Source organism: Lagopus leucura, unplaced genomic scaffold, assembly GCF_019238085.1.
Source record: "Lagopus leucura isolate 7727_CA_CO unplaced genomic scaffold, USGS_WTPT01 Super-Scaffold_100012, whole genome shotgun sequence".
Classification (NCBI taxonomy): Eukaryota; Metazoa; Chordata; class Aves; order Galliformes; family Phasianidae; genus Lagopus; species Lagopus leucura.
In genome coordinates, this window is record NW_024962267.1 from 3,177,662 (window position 1) to 3,194,674 (window position 17,013).

General features: G+C 35.2%; 1 protein-coding gene across 1 annotated transcript in view; it reads right to left on the reverse strand.

Moving 5' to 3' along the window:
• Positions 1-1,116: 1,116 nt before the first annotated feature.
• LRP2 (LDL receptor related protein 2) overlaps positions 1,117-17,013 on the reverse strand; it is a 136,761-nt gene continuing 120,864 nt past the window's right edge. The window contains exons 70-83 of the mRNA XM_042874951.1: positions 16,388-16,531; positions 15,556-15,721; positions 14,560-14,688; positions 13,501-13,721; positions 12,887-13,063; positions 11,992-12,111; positions 10,520-10,610; positions 9,915-9,982; positions 9,632-9,752; positions 7,808-7,937; positions 5,702-5,821; positions 5,503-5,610; positions 3,624-3,695; positions 1,117-2,670 (exon numbers count right to left, since the gene is read on the reverse strand). Coding sequence (XP_042730885.1) covers positions 2,509-2,670; positions 3,624-3,695; positions 5,503-5,610; positions 5,702-5,821; positions 7,808-7,937; positions 9,632-9,752; positions 9,915-9,982; positions 10,520-10,610; positions 11,992-12,111; positions 12,887-13,063; positions 13,501-13,721; positions 14,560-14,688; positions 15,556-15,721; positions 16,388-16,531 — 1,829 coding nt within the window. The 3' untranslated portion in view covers positions 1,117-2,508. The remainder of the gene's footprint in view (positions 2,671-3,623; positions 3,696-5,502; positions 5,611-5,701; positions 5,822-7,807; positions 7,938-9,631; positions 9,753-9,914; positions 9,983-10,519; positions 10,611-11,991; positions 12,112-12,886; positions 13,064-13,500; positions 13,722-14,559; positions 14,689-15,555; positions 15,722-16,387; positions 16,532-17,013) is intronic.

Below are 17,013 nucleotides of genomic sequence, written 5' to 3' on the forward strand. Positions count from 1 at the left end.
AGGGTAAAGGTTTTATTTGCTAAAGACCTGCTTATTAATGATTAATCATTAATGTGCAATTCAATTAAGCTTAGAAAAATACCATCTGCAGGTCAGAGCACCAAATGTAAGAAAAGCAGTTTCACCACTGTGCAGTGTGTGTGTGCTGAGGGTGGGAGAGCATATACAAGAAAGGGACAGAATGTAAAAATGGTTCAGGCGCTACTTAAGTATTTCACTGAGGTTCTATTATCTAGCAAATGGTTTCAAGAAGAAACTTATTTTACATCATACATAGAGACATGCTTTTTCTAACTGGCCTGGCAGCTGTAGAGAAAATGTAACATTTTAATTTATTAGGCCTATAGTGGCCAATTAGAGAGGTGTGCTGAAATCTCTAATGAGCACTCTTTCAGACAACAGAATTCCAAACTTAAGAATTCAGCCAGGGACTGGCCTCATGAGGGAAAAATAATAAAAGTGGAAAATGAAGTTAGGAAAAGAATCTAAAGATTCTGTTCAGCACAGTAACCAAAACATATTTACATACTCTACTGAGATGAAAATGCCCAGTTAAAGCATGTGAATCCTTTGCCATCAAATATATTAAATAATCAAATTTGCATGCCACCAGTCTCCCAAGAATGATTTTCTTCTACATCTGGAAAGTAAAAAATTTGCAGTGAAGAAAAAAAAAACCCCTCTGATAACACAGCTGATGTATAAGCAGCAGGACGTAAATATCGAGGAAACGCTAGCTCTTCCTTCTCTCTTTAAAATACATTGAGGGATTATTAATCCCTTCCTTAATAAAAGCAACCTGCCTTTAATTGGAATTATTTCTCATAGCTCTTCTCTAGTACATTGTGTTCCAGATTCTAAAGGAATTTTCTACAGTAAAGCAGTCAGGTGTAATATCAGACCAACCTTTAGATTGCTTATGTCTATACTACATTAATAACTGGTTTACTGTAATCAATTGTAAGATTTTTCTGTTTCAATGGCCAGTTTATTTAACATATACATGTAAGGGAGTAATGATAAAATATTAGTGATTTTATATAAAAACCTTTGAACAGTTGTGTAAAGTCACAACCTATTCTTACCTGAATTTACCTAAAGCAAGACTGTTTTCATCTCAACGTGCACTGAAGTCTCCACAGTGGCAAAATACATACAGCATTGACAAAAAGTTATGGAATAGGAATATGATAAAATACATTTATTAAATTTATTCAGCAGCATTATTTTCCAGTAGTCTTTTCTAATGAAAGTACATTACAAAATAATTAGAAGCATTCTAATTAGAGATAGTATACGTTTTGAGAACTTAGACATAAAACAATCAAATAGTAGAAGTCTCAATGATTTTAATTTAGGAATTTTTAAATTATATGAGTAACTAGTTAGAAATGCTATATGTTCCTGTAGTGGTACTCAAAGTTTCCTCAAACTGTTCACACTATGGAAACTACCTTGGCTAATTAATAGAAAAACTGGTAAGACATACAGTATATGCTGATAGAAGGTTATGAAAATAAGCAGATTAACTACAAAGACTGCATTAGTAGAAATTGTTTCCCTTTCTATTAATGTCCACCTCTGGAAATAAATAGTCAATAAAATTAAATTTTCACATTAAAAAACCTGAATAATTTCTTAAATGAAGCAGTATCTTTTGTATTTTGCTGTTTAGAAATAAGCTTTTACAGAAATCTAGCTACTTCATTTAATAGTACAAATAACTTCCAGAGACTCCAGCTAAGAACAGAGCTATTCCACTGATGTACAGGAGAGAATCTCATTAAATTAAGCACTCGTGACACTAAAATCTAAATATATCAAATCTTTTAAAGAATGCTATTAATTGAGTGGTTTTAATTGGATCCTAGTGGAAAAGTATGTCTAATGGACTGTTTTATCCCAGGCAGTTAAAACATAAGAACAACATTCTGCACAGATAGCTATTCAGCATAATGATGCTGCATTGACTTTTGCTTAACACAAGATAAACAGAGAGACTCATTTCTACATCCAGCAGATGATAAAAAATGGTGGTAAGGATGCCCAGAGCACCAGTAGAAGTTTTCAAAGGTACTGTTATAAATATACATGCAAAAGATCCTGTAAATCAGTAACTCACCAATACTCACCTTGTTGGTATTTTTAGCTTAAGCCCTTACTTAATGAATTTACCCCATCTTTATGCAACCAATTCCATACAGATTTCTACTAGCAAAAAAACAAGATAATCTTTGAAAAATTTACAAATTTACAATATATTTATAACATTACTTTCAGACAGGTTCAGTGCAAAGATATACATATAGTACACCATGATACTTGTTCATAAAAATAGTAATTGGCATTTGTCAAAAAACAAGGCATAGTTTCAACATACATCTCCAGCCGCTGACTAAAAGATGTATATATTTTTATAAAGCATTTGAATGTGAACCTTACTCTTCTGTTTATAAAAAATACATGTGCAAATGGATGTGTCTCATTTTCCCTGCACCAGTTACCTACTCATACAACAGAGTCCTCCTTAACAAGATTGGCGGTGTCTTTAAACGTATCCTCTGTTGCTGTATAAGCTAATGGCTGGTCTCTCTTCAGAGTAATCTTGGGAGGCAGTGAAGGAGAGGAAGGAGGGACATTTTCTGTGTCCTGTTGCTGTTCCTTCTCCATCTGAAATAATAATCATAAAATCCAGGTTTACATTCTAATATACAAAACATTCAACCTCAACTTTCAGAAATATTAACTAAACATTCAAATATTTTACTAAGTGATACGTGAATTATGCAAATCACCACCTAACAAAAGTCAAATACTAATTTTACCTCAGAAGGTTCTGCCGAGGAAATAACTACTTCAAACTTATTCTGCACACTGGGATTTCTGTTTTAATGGTTACTGTCAGTCCAGTAATAGCAATGGTTATGTGAGACTAACTTCACAAGTCCACACGTGCACACACGAATGTAGATTATACTGGCATCACTACTGTTTGCAAATTATTATGCTTATTACATTTGGGGAAATAAACCTCTGGTTTTCTCAATCTCTCACTTCGTTCAGGCAAAAACTGCTACTACTGGCTCAAGTCAGTAGAACTCAAAGGCTTCATAACACACCATGGGAGAATTTCTCCAGCAAACATCATGCAGCATAACATCTTAAAAGAAAGGTCTCCTCTTACTACATGGATGGAAAAAAACCCAGGACTTTCACGTAAGCAGGCTGCAGCCTGCTTAACTGTGTGCATGCTAAATCTAGGACTGAGAGGCACTAGACACTTTCATACCAGTTGTAGTACAACAGGCTGCTTGACTCTGAGCTGTACAAGAATGCACATGGGATCCAGGAGCAAGAGTTGGCCACCATGCTTAGCTGGGAAAGCTGAGAGGCAAGCAATGCTGCTGTACAGCCTGAACTGGGTGTCTGCTGAGCACTCCATTCTGTACAAAATTCGGTAATTTTTCTCAAAACCATGTCAGATCCATCTTGACCTGAGCAGGAATTCATATGGCAGTTCACTTAGCAGTAAAATTTGTCCATATCCTTTATCCACTAAAAGTAAAAACTAAGTCCAGCAGTGCATTAGCTGAAAAATAGCATAATACAGCATTAAGCAATACCTCCGCGTATATTGGGTTTTCAAAATTAGTGTTTTGTTTCATTTTTCTCTTGAAGAAACTCCACTTTGATTCCTGAAATATACAAATTAATAAACCTTTAGACATTTTTCTCACCATTTCTCAGCAAAATGCCAGCACAGTTGATGATTTTCACTGGGATTGACTGCTAACTTGGTAATTTCAACTGCATGTTCTCACGCTGCTATGTTGTAATTTTAATTAATTGCACTGCTTTAAATATTTTAATGCCTGTTCAAGTTTCAATGTTTTCTGGCCACCTTTAACATGACAAATCATAAACACAGGAAAAAAGGTGAATGACCTAGAACTCATCTTTTCCCTGCAGATGGGAGTGTGAGTCTTATTTATCTTGTCTGACTGCATCAGAGACTCATCACAAAAACCACAAGAGGTCACAAAAAAGTATTTCAAATAGTCATTTATATCATAATTCAATACTCAGCTTCTACTTTCTCACTAGACAACTGGCCTCACTATATTATCCAGCAGACATTTCTAGCAAAGGAAAATAAAAAAATTCAGGTTTTTTATTATCAAATAATCAAAATAAACTTTCAGTCACACTGTACCTTCACGTTCCAGGCTACCTCTTTAAATGCTATGTCATGTTATTCAAATGATCTCTCAATTAGACTTCGTCCTTTATTATTGATTACGTTTTTCTACTTGAAAGAGCATCAAGACATCAAATAAAATGAGAGCTCCATTTTACAAGGCATCTCCTCAGAAAAGCGTGCATTTGAAATACGATAAAAGATAGGAATGGAAACAAAATGATCACATAATGTGTCCACTGTAACTCAACAGATACCAACAGATGAAGTAAGTAAGGGATTCAGCTTTCTTCTCTGAAGGTTAACTGGCAGTATTCAAAACATTAGACCAGAAGGCAAGACTAAGTTAATTCATTAACTATCATTCCATGCACACCCCCAAAAACGTTGAAGAGTCAAAAACTGTCTTGAAACAACACAAGAGAAATTACTGAAGGACATGAAATTACAATATCAGGTTGATGGAAATGTCATTTCAAAGCTCAGAGGTGTTTTTTTAGTGCACAGCGTGTAAAGAACATGAAAACAAGACACCATCAGCTCATGCAGATGGATTTGAAAACATTAAAAAAAAAGTATCTTTCATGAATTATAAGTAATCTAGATGAGATAATACTTGGATTTTGATCACTAAAATGTCCTGTAAGAACAGAAAGAACAAATGCTTTAAATATCATTTCTAGTAATTTTAAATATGGATAAAATTACTATTTTCCAAATGGTTACAATACACAATGAGTAAATGTCTTACTTCAACTTTCAGTACCAAAAAGAGCTGGGTTTTCCCCATTTCAAACAAAAACGTACTTTTCCTTATGTTTTCTTTTGGTGTGTTACAGAAAAAAAAATATTCCCTGATGTTTCTGTTGAGGTACAGCAGTTTTAATATAACTGTTAAATGAAGTCCCAAGTAAAATCTTAGTTATATTAATTTCTGCTGGGAAACAATGACAATTTGTAGCCTTACATTACAATTTTCTGACTAGTATCTGCCCTCAAAATGGAGCACAGCAGACAGTGAAAGAAAATCCTCCATCCCACTCTTGGTATCTTGGTGAGCCAGTCTGAGTTTTTAATCTCAACAGATCCCCACTGTGTGCCCATGGCCATTCTACACTTGCATTCCTTTCCTTTCACTTCCTGATCAGCTTGAAAATAATTTAAATAGTTATTTGCCTTTCTTACACTGCATATGCCAACTTGATGGCCCTACTTACATAGAACACAAACTATATTGCAGTTTCCCTCACAATTCAGTTCCTCTGATTTCAAGCACAAAGGAAAAAAGACATCTGTAGAATTACCTGAGGTGTGTCTGTATTTGGAGGCGGTTCTTTAGGCCTAGCAGATACTGCAGAGGCATACACAGGATTTTCAAAATTTTCATTTTCCACACTACCAGCTCCCGTAACCTGGAGGAGAAAAAGGCAATTCAACTTTCTTCAAAGAAAAGAAGGTTGTAAGAAAAATGGAAAGTGAAAGGCAAGCCTAGGTTTCTCTTACCTGCGTTGGTTGAATGACTGTAACTTCACTGGTTCCACCAGCTCCACTATCTCTGGTTGCATACATTGGATTTTCAAATGTGATTGGCTGTTTCCCTGACTCTACTGCAAAGTTTTCATTCTTCAGAGGAAGAAAAAGAAAAAAAAGAAAGAAAAAAAAAAAGGCAGTAACTCCAGCACAGTGAATATCTCCGCACATCCACACTCCCACTTTATAGACCGATTTTTCATTTCAGAGAAAAATCCATGTTTACTTTCACATAGGGTTAGACAAAATCTAGCATCTATTGAAAGCATAATGTGAAGTTTACTATAATTTTTTTTTTACTCTCTAACTTAGTAGCATAGACCACGCTGTGTTTCAGCATTATTCCAATTTCTAGCTGAAAAAAAATATATACAGTTGACTAATAGACTCAGAGTAGCTTATGATGGAGAAGGATGACTTCCATAAATCACAACTTCAGTAGGGAGGAATTATCAAAAATAAATATTTCATTTTAGAGGCTTCAGACTGACAACCAAACTATCAAGCAGCATCTGAATTGTAAAAGAATGGGATTAATTCATCTTACAAGTATTTACCACCACACAGGCACAGTCACCCAGGGCTAGCCAGTCAAGCGCTAACAGCTAGAATGGTAACAAAAGCAGTACAAAATCCTAGCCAGGCTCAGTTAGCCTGCTACTTGTGACAGCCTCATCACAGGAATAACAGGAAAGAGAACAAGAAGAGTACTTCAGCAAATTCTTTAAACCTGCCTCATTTCCACAAGCAAATGCCCCATAGCAAAAAGTTTCACACCTGTGCTTTTTACCTCACAACTGCCTCTATCAATTTAGGCTAGCTTGGCTAAGAACAGTAACACTGAAAAACATTCCTCCAACATCCATTTATGCACAAGCGACGTTAGAAGTTCAGAAAATACATCCTATGATTCTTTGCTGCCATAAACCAAACTCTGAATTTCTTTCCTGGTAAAGCACTATTTTTTATTTTATTTTTTGCAAGCTTGAATTATATAAAGCGCATTAATGGCACTTAAGTAGAAATATTTTGTAGCCAGACCTGGATATTACAAGCAACATAAAAACTGCATTAGTTGGGCTTCAGCATATGTCAACATTAGGCTAGAAAACTGTAAAGTACCATGAAGCTTTTCCATACATGAAAAAGAAAACAAACTGATGTGATATTCAAGCCTAGAGCTATTTCCCTGTATTTACTGAAATGTTCACATGGTTATTTCATTACAAAAGCTGCCTAGTTCTAACAGTGAGTGTGCTTCTTTGTCTGGAAAAAGGTCATATTATGAGCTTGTCTTCACTAGCTGTTTCATTTCATTTTATTGTCAGTTATGTTTGAAACTTAACATTAAAAATTGAGGGAGTTTCCAATGCAAACTTTGCAGCAAGCGCTTACTATTCAAACATGCTTGAAACTTGTTTAGTAGAAGGAAAAATCTTTTGAGCATTGTACATATTGTAGCAAACTGGGGAATATATTCTTCCATAGGAAAACTATACAGAACAGGAAACACAATGATATGCTATTTCTCAGATATGCATAACAGCATATGGATAAAATAAGAGTTACACTCAATGATGTCCTCAAAACTTAAACCTGATTTGCTTGAACTCACTAAAATAAAAGACAGTCCAAGTATAAAATTGCTGTGCTAAGTAGTATATTCTATGGTTAGTCCTGAGTTTCACCTCTGAATTTTCCAACATACAACTAGAATTTGAGAACTACATATTTACCTGTTCTACAGAACATGAAGGCCCTCAAGAAATTCCTCCCTGCAATATTTTTATTTGTCTAATTCATTCACTGCATTCAATAAGAATAAGCTGAAATAGTAAAACAGGCATTTGACTTAATTCCTACTGTATAAATCTTAAGAAATGGCAGCCACGTTATTTTAAAGAACAATCTGTTTTCATTTTTAGTTTATAAAAATCTATTTCAGAAAATCTGTGCGTTCATTTTTCTTTTTGAGCACACTTATCATCTCACTATGTTTTTTACGTAGAAGACTTCCCTCTGTCAGCTATAAATGACACTGAAAGGACACGATTAAAAGATATATATACTAAATCTTACCATTTGCATTGCTCTGTCTATAGCAGAGTCTCCTTCAAAAACAGAACTTCCTATGTCCATGTTTACATCTGCACCAGATCGGAAAGTTACCCCATTACCATTTTCAGCTGATTTTACAAGACTGCTTAAGCTACCAAAAAAAAAAAAAAAAGAAAGAAAAAAAAGAACATATTATACAGAAAAGAAGTTTATAAAACAGTTTCTTTTAGTTATTCTTCTAAGCATATCCATCACTTGGAATTTTTGCTGGCTATAAGCAAGCTAATGAGACCATTTACATGTCTGCATTGGTTCAGTAGTTTTTCTAACCTGTTACCCTATTCAGAATGATCACACATCTTCACACGTGCCTATGTAGACAGCAACCAGGCTCAAGAAGTTACATTTTGACTACTCTTACTTCACTGTTCTTTCACAGACAAATGTATAAATTAATTCCAAAGTTCAAATTAATAGAAACTGATAAAAAAAAATGAAGCTGCAATGGCATAAAAATTTGTGGATATAATTCCAGATATCATGAAGATACCTATAGGACTGTAAATGCAAATATTCATTCTCCATATAGGTTTACAGAGGCCACAAGAACACACTAAGTTTGCATAAGAAATACTGGAAATGGAGCCAGTGTTCTGTGTGTATGCTGTATTTATAGGAAATACCTAATACAATCTTTAAAAGCTTAAGTCTAGGATTCTCATACAAGGACAAATCCTGAGTTAGGGGTAACAGCTATAGCCTGCAGTTAACATATGCATTAACCACTTAATGAGGAACTTAACAATGGTTGCACAATGGTATACTTGCAAGAGAAATGAAAACTGAATCTAACCTCACAGACAAAAAAAAAACCAAACCACAAAACAAACGAACTCTCCATTTCACATGTATGAGAAGTATAGCTGAAAAGTGATGAGAAAATTTCCTTTCAACAAAGCAGCAAGCAGGGAATTTCACTGTGTAGTTTAAAGACATCTCACAAACCCTTCGTCCTTCAAGGTTAATCTGCATGAAAATTTTGCCTCAATTTAACTACAGGAATTCATAAATAAATTTAACTTGTTCAGTACACTTAGTGCAGTATATAGAACTGCATTGAAGAAGCAGTTGTAACTACATCTGCATTCCTCATTACAATAATGTTATCACTCTGATTTAAGAGTTACTACCGTGAAACCTGTGCAAAGATGTAGCTTAACACATTTAAAGACACCTAATTGGCTTAAAGCTAAATACAAATACATCTTTTTTAACAAAATTTTTATTTGAAGCCATTACAAATCATTTTAGTTCATCTTCCTTCAATTTAAAACATCAAATATTTTTAAATTACATTTCACAAGGCTGGTTTTCACTGCATACTGAGACTGTCAGGACAGTAAGAGCCTACAAAATGCACAGATATCACATGCCCTGAAAACAAAGGTTCTCTGCAACTTCCCCATGTTTTCAAACAGTTGCAGAACTCCACCATCAATGTTATACAGATCTCTTTACCAGAGAGAACTGTGTTTTCTGACAAAATGTTATAGAAAATTAAAACATATGTAACTATAACCTTCTGCAGTATTTTGAACTGAAGAACCAGATCAAGTAAACAGACTGCTATATTGCTCCTTATTTAAACACTAATTCAGAATGTAGAAGAGTTTGACAACAGTTCTTTGTCCGCTGCTTGGAGTAAAAAATTCAATGAAGCTGCCACAAAACTGCTGATGCCATATTCCAGCGAAACAGGCACATGGCAAACAAACTAGATTTTTCAGAAATATTTGTGCACAAATACATTCTCAGTGCTCAGTCATAAAAATCTTTGAAACATACCTTGGTAGTTTAGGAAGTGCTGGTAAAATGTTGCCTGTCCGTCTGTAGTTAAAGAAGCCTCCAACTGCTAACACTCCAATTATTATGATTAGTATGACTGTCAACAGCACTGCTACTGCTGCTATCAAAGACAGAAAAATAAGCAAACGTTCAAGCAACAAAGCTGCACATACAAAAGAGCCCAGTGAACTAACTATAAGCTTATCCTTCCACAGCTATGACTGTGAGGTACTACATGTTCCTTAACTCAAAACATTAAGTGTAATATATAATTGAAGCTTACTTGTTCCAGGAGGAACTCCTTTTGACAATCCTATTTCACAGTAATCTCCAGTGTAGCCATAAGAGCATCTGAAAACACAAGTAGAACAGCTGATGATTACTTGGGACAGAATCTCAGTTTCATTATTATATTCTTTAATATATATCCACTTGTCATAAATTAACTCTGTGCTTAGTAACGTTTCACTGACTGTAAAGATGGTACGTTTGCTTAGAATAAAAAGTGGAAATAAAATCTGCTGAGTCAGAGAACTACAATCCCTGAAGCCAAATGATTTAGTTTCATTGGAACACTGGTGGCACCTAGTGGCTGTTTCAAGTTGTATTTACAGAGCCTTACTTCTCCATTAACATTTTTTGGCATAACTTTTACTAGCCTTCATAGCAGTCTGCCTTTCTGATGTTTTTCCCAAACAGATGCAATTTTACATTGCTTGTTTACTGATATTTTTACACTTACATGTTTTTCTGTGATTGTTACAAACATGCTGTTGCCAAAGCATGATATTTACTGAAGCAGTTCCAGAACATTTAAAAGCTTTGAATTGATTGTGCATGACTAAATGAACAAAATCTGACCCTAAGCTACCGTAACAACCTACTCACTTGCATTTTGGAAGACCACTTTCATCTATATAGCACGTTCCTCCATACATGCACCTGCACGCTGGTGGCATTGTGGGAGGGGATTCAATAGCTGCAAGAATTGAAAGCCAGATGTGTTATCAGAACACCTTCAGCAAAATAAGTAATAAGCATAAGGCACTTTATTTATACAGAACTTATGTATACAAACTTTTAGGATACTTTTCAGCAGCTTTGTTTTTTTGTTTGTTTGGTTTTTTACGTCCGCCAAATATATTTATTTTAATTGAAGCAAAAACTGCTATCAGAAAATAAGGGTTGATAATATAAGTGCACAAAAACAATTCAGAAGTTGTATGTCTCATTGCTTTTGTTTGCTGGATCAATGCAGACCATTATCTTTCAAGGCTCCCTATTCAGAAAGTTGCAATACTTCACCTCCTCTGCAAAGCCTTTGATCCAAGAAGCTGGAAGTTATACAGAGAGCTAGCAACCTGCCACGTACTTATTTATTCAGAAAACCAGTGGATGGAAGCACATTCACAGCTACTAACAGCAAATGCAATCAACAGTGTTACTTGTTCTAATCTGAAGGTGCATCGTATGCTTTCATTCACTATTACATCAACTTACTAGCTCTTCTCTGCAGCTTGCATTTTGTGGCAACAAAACAGCATCACTAATTATTAAGAAAATGCAAGTAAGAGGAAAGGCTGCGTAAAAGCAAAAAGAGAGAATGGGAAAAGATCCCAGATGTTATAAGCTCAACTGATTAGAGAGATGTTGCAAGGACAAGGACATTTTAGCCACCATTCACGCCATTTTAAGCTGAGAGTGCTAAAAGAAACAGAAATCCTGCAGCAATATGCTTTCTTTTTGGGAAAGGCAGAGTAATTCTACTTTATTGGTGCTTTTGGATGTACTATGGGGGGCTCTGCTGCTCTGTAACCACCAAGCACTAACCTGTAGTGCTTAAAAGGCTGTCCAGTATATGATTATCTGTAAGTTATCTCTGTTCATACTGCGGGTCCTCTAAGCTTTGCTTCCAGTGTCTAACACATTCTATTATATTGATCATGCAATAGCTTTGTACAGAATTATAAACACAAGTCATTTTATTTGATCAGTTTGCCAGAAATTCTCTAGTTCTGAAATCAATGCATTTGTATTGATATGTATTTTAAAATTGATGTATGTATTTTAAAATTTTTAAAAGATTTAGAAACTGCGAGTAATTTTGCAGCTAACTCTGGACTGGACTTTTGAGTGGTATTTCTATATCTATTTTATAAGCCGCAGACAAAGAGTACACATGAAGTATCCATGAAGTATACTAGCTGACCACAAAACACAGCTGAGAATAAAAGCCATATTTCCTGACTTACAACCATCCACTCTGTCATCCCTCTAAACTTCTAATTCAGTAACGCATTACTGTATTCTTAAAGCAAAACTTCCTTTGCTTTTATTTTCAGTTTCACAAATTATTTTACCCGCATCACACTCTGTGCTGCTGCCTTCTACAAACCGAGTCCCTTGAGGACAAGCACAGGTGTATCCTCCTGGTCTCAACAAGCAGAGATGGCTGCAGACATCTTTACAAGGATTAGGCACTGAAAGATAAAAAAATGTGGTAGAGGCAGCTGAAGAAAAGTTCAGCAGCTCAGGCATATCTCAGTTACTGAAATATAGCAGGGTATTGCATAGTCAGTAGTGTATCATCAATATCACATACCAGAAATCAAAACACGTCTAAATCCAGGTTGTTGTTTTTTGGGTTTTTTTTTTGTTTTTTTTTTTTTTTTACAACAACTGATGCCCAAACACTGCATTTCTACCAAAGCCTTCTGTCTGCCTTTTCTTACATTCTTCCTAAGTAAGAGACCACAGTTGCTGGAAGCCAGTACAGAAGTGAAGAAACAGAACATTTCTGAGCAACAGGAAGCCTTTTGTTTCTGAAAGCTAAAACATCTTTTAAGAGGTGCAATGCTGGATGTTCTTCTGGATATCTCTCCCCTGTGATTACTCCAGACATGTCATAGTTAAAACATTCCCCTAAGGGCAATAATAAGTGGCCAATACTTGTATATTACAGGGATAAATTCATATTGTTGAGTGCCATATCAGACAGTTCCAAGATGGAGGTAAGAACGGAAAGACATGGCCATGATCTATTACTAATTGACTCTGAAGAGCAGTGTATGCTATTCCACTGCTGATTTCATTTTATGTAGAAAATACTTACCAGACTCTCATTTTTTTGTTTTCAGAAATAAAATCACAAGCTGATTGACATGTTATCAGAAGGTTACTAAGCTCTTTGAGAACAATGATACCAACTTCAATCTCACAGAAATGAAGGGCTTATCCAGGATGCCGATTACCTACCTGACTGATTGTATCTATGCTGGTGATAGATGCGCACTTGAGTAAGCCATGGATTTACAGTCAGAACTTTTACTTTTTCTCCACTTCCAAATTTATCTTTTTTCCAGACTTCTCCTCGTTCTTTAGCTATCCAATATAAATGGCCTTCAAAGACATCAAGGCTGTATGGACTGCCTACTTCTCAAAAGAACCAAACAGTATACAGTCAGCAAACAAATCTCTACCAAAAACAATACAACTGCTATTATTGAACTAAACACATCATTTAATCCTTTCACTTCAAGACATTCATAGCAGAAGATAAATATCAATACATGACTGACCACCTCATAACACTGGTGTCTGCAAACTGCTTAATAATATACCTTAAAAGAGCAAGAAACTCATTTTCTATATTGTCCCTAAGTTGGTCATGTACTCTTGGAGAACCTGGTTCCCAGGTATTGTGAACTTTGAACGTGGTATGCTACATATCCCTGTATAATGGAGGTGAAAATGCTACCTAGACTTGTTATTTGAAATGCTCTTGAAAATCTAGCATACACGTATGAACAAAGTGCTTGTTAAGCACACATCTTGGTTACTATTGTGTGAGTTCCACAATAAATTCTTACCTCCGTGTAATACTATGGTTCTGTCTGTCCCGTCATGTCTCATAGATTCAATAATATTTTCTTTGGAGTCACTCCAATAGATCCTGTCATTGTTCAAATAATCAATAGAAAGACCTGTTGGCCAGCCAAGGTCTTCAGAGACCAAAGTTTGTCTTTGTTGTCCATCCATCCAGGCACATTCAATCTTGGGCTGCCTTCCCCAGTCAGTCCAGTACATGAGCCTGAAAGAACACAACCAGAATTCAGTATAGTACAGAATTTGCCACAGTCAAACAGTAGAGTTTAAATGAACAGGTCAGTCATGAAATATAAAGCTGCTCAGAAGCAGGCTATGTTTTGCAGCTGCGATTAGTAAAGTCACACCAAGTTCATAGAATAAGCATGTTAAAAGTACAGAAGATAAAGATGTTTGCACCTCATGTACTGATTTGGAGAGAAGTGGTTTCAGTGACAATTTTTTATTCTCGGAGAGAAGTGGTTTCAGTGACAATTTTTTATTCTCAACGAAAGAAAAATGAGTGAATATGTGAGCACTCATCATTCGAGATAAAGCTACAGAGTCCAAAAATGACTTCAAGGAAATGTGCTGCTTTACTTCAGCTTAGAAGCACACAGCACAATGTTCTACAATCCATCACCGAATACAAAATGCCCCAAGCACTGCTGTTTGGCATTCCCAGGCATTTACATTGTTTTTCACTGAAAGACGATATTTCCCCGCTACTTGAAGTTAGTAAAAAGAGAAAAAAAATTTCCCTATGTCAGCAGTAACACAGAAATTTATACAGAAATGTGGTGAGCACACAGCATTATAAAAAGGAAATTTTTATTTGACCTGCCTGCTGTCATCACCAATCTAGTCCTAAAATGTATTTCCATGGATATAAATTTCCTAACATTAATAAAAAGAAAAACCTGAATTTAATCAGCAAAATATACCCTTAAGTCTTACCTATAAAGTTCATCACTGTGATTTTTCATGTTGTTGTTGTTGTTTTGTTTTGTTTTTTTCACTGAGTGATATTGAAAATAACTCTGAGAAGTCCTGTAGTAACTTACCCACGTTTTGGATTGACAGCAATAGCTGCTGGTTGATCCAGTAGAGAAAAAATAAGCCATTTTCTGTACCGTCCATCTAATTTTGCCACCTCTATTCGATTGGTCCCTGCATCAGTCCAGTAAAGATGTCTAAAATACAGAAATCAAAACATTTCAAAAGTAAATGGCTTATACTTGAGAGAGAAATAATTTAAAAAAATAAATAAAATTTAAAGCTACATCAAAATTGAACAAAACTAGTAAAATGAAACTGTATGGATTACATCTGAAAATTTTCACCATCAACATGAACTTTTTGACACCATCAACATCAGAGTTAAACTTACAAAAGTTATGCCCAACTTTCTTTCAATTTTTCTCCAGAGGAGAAAAAAATTATGAGTGATCTCATCATTTCTAAAATTAAGTAAAAAAAAAAAAAAAAAAAAAAAAAAAATTGCCATATTTTAGCCTGAGGAACAATCACAACCAAAAAGGATGGGAAAAAAACATCTTTCTTTCAGGCAAAATTACAGAAACATAATCATTTTCTGAGAACACATGTATAATCATCAGATTATACAGCATTGCTTTGGGACTAGCTCAGATAGCACAAGGGCAGTAAGAAATGAGAAAAAAGTAACTCTATTACAGATTGGGAAGATCTCCTTTCAACAGTAGTGAAAACTTGTTTTCAAGTTTACCTGAGTCCTCAAAAAAGATTCCATCTCTCACGAAGCCTGGCATATTATCACTAACTGACACGCAACTGATCTGCCACTTGTGGAACAATGCAAGTTTCCTGAGAATACCTGGTGCCATCCTCAACATGTATTTCATCTATTAACCTGCTGTCTGGGCAAGGAAAGCTTACTATATGCCTTTGGACTACTTTCAAACCAAATATCTTGAAAGAGAGAGAATTCATAAGAAAAATAAAAAGTGGATTTTGCACTTCCTGCCAGATCCTTAACATAGTAAGTGTACAACATTTTGCTAGCTTTTCAGTACACTCACCTTCCAACCCAGTCAACAGCTAAACCATCAGGATTAACTATGTATCTGAGATTCAAGTCAACTTCTTTTATAGGATTGTTTCTACTGCTGTCAAAGGTGGGCAGATAAGCACGTTTGATGGCTCCAAACTGAGAACCCTGTGCCAGAATGCTGAAGTATACAACACCTTAACAAAACAACAACAAAAAAGATATTTTTTAATGTCTAGTTATTCCACATTTTTTGAAAATTCTTATTTTTCAGGGCTCTTATGTCAAGATACTATTTCCAATTTTTTACTCATAAGAATGCAGAATTTTTTGTTCAACTAAACCTCATACATTGTGGTAGTGGTCAAACTGTTACCGTAGTTGATACGCACACCTAAAAACATCTTGACATAGATTATAAAGAAATGCATACCACAGTTTTCAAGAGTATAGGACCTTAACTCTGAACCTTATTCAAAGGATACTGAGTAGTTTAGTTCAGTTTTCACAGGACTTGAATCAGGTTTGGGGACCAACAGAAGCCCCAGAAGAAAGGGACTTGTTCATAGCAATCCTCTACTAATGCATAATTGTAAAAAGCAACAATTCCACAGCTGAATTCATACCAAAACAAGAGGAAAATAGAACAAAAACTATATAAGATCAAAGTAAAGCATTAAAAGGAACTATGCTGATGCTGAAGAACAAGGAGAGGGGATGGGCATATTCAAACAAGATCTGTCCAATTAGTTAACCCAGTTTGATTTTGATTTCCAACATAAATTATATACCTATGACACAGAAATATGTCTTTTTCAACTAGCCACTGCATGGCTGAGTACTAATTTTCTACACATACTCACTTAGGCCTATCCCTTCAGGGTCCCAATCATAATCCAGAGCTTGGATGCGCTCCTGGTTATCAATATAGTCAGAGTACTGTTCTGAAGAGATATTGTATCTTCGAATGCGCACGTTATCTGGCAGCAGCAACAATGGAGGATTACCTAGAGAAATGATAATTATTTTTTAATATATTTTTATTAATTAATGATGACAATTCATTTTTCTTGTATGCATTTATTTTTAGGGAAAAAAAAAAGAATGAAATTCACTTACAGTCAAAACTGAACTGGAGTTTTAACAATTTGTCTGAATAAGAAAGTAGAAGGGACACAGTTCTGCTTCTAAAGCTTCAGAGCTTTCAAATTACCTGGCTTTGCAAAATTAATTAAAAATTCTGGACGTACTTATCACTGAGCAGAGTATTACCATTTTCACCATAGACTTTGCACAGCCATAATCACTAAGGAAGAAGTCCTAACAAATTGTTAAACATCACAACATTGGCATGTCTGAGATGTGACCTCATATGACAAAAGTGAAATGCAGGTATACACCACACAGCTCAGATATTACCACCCCGTAGAATGGGAAACAATTTTGGTAACTGCTAATAAATTGTCAATAGCTTGAGTTAGCAAGTTAT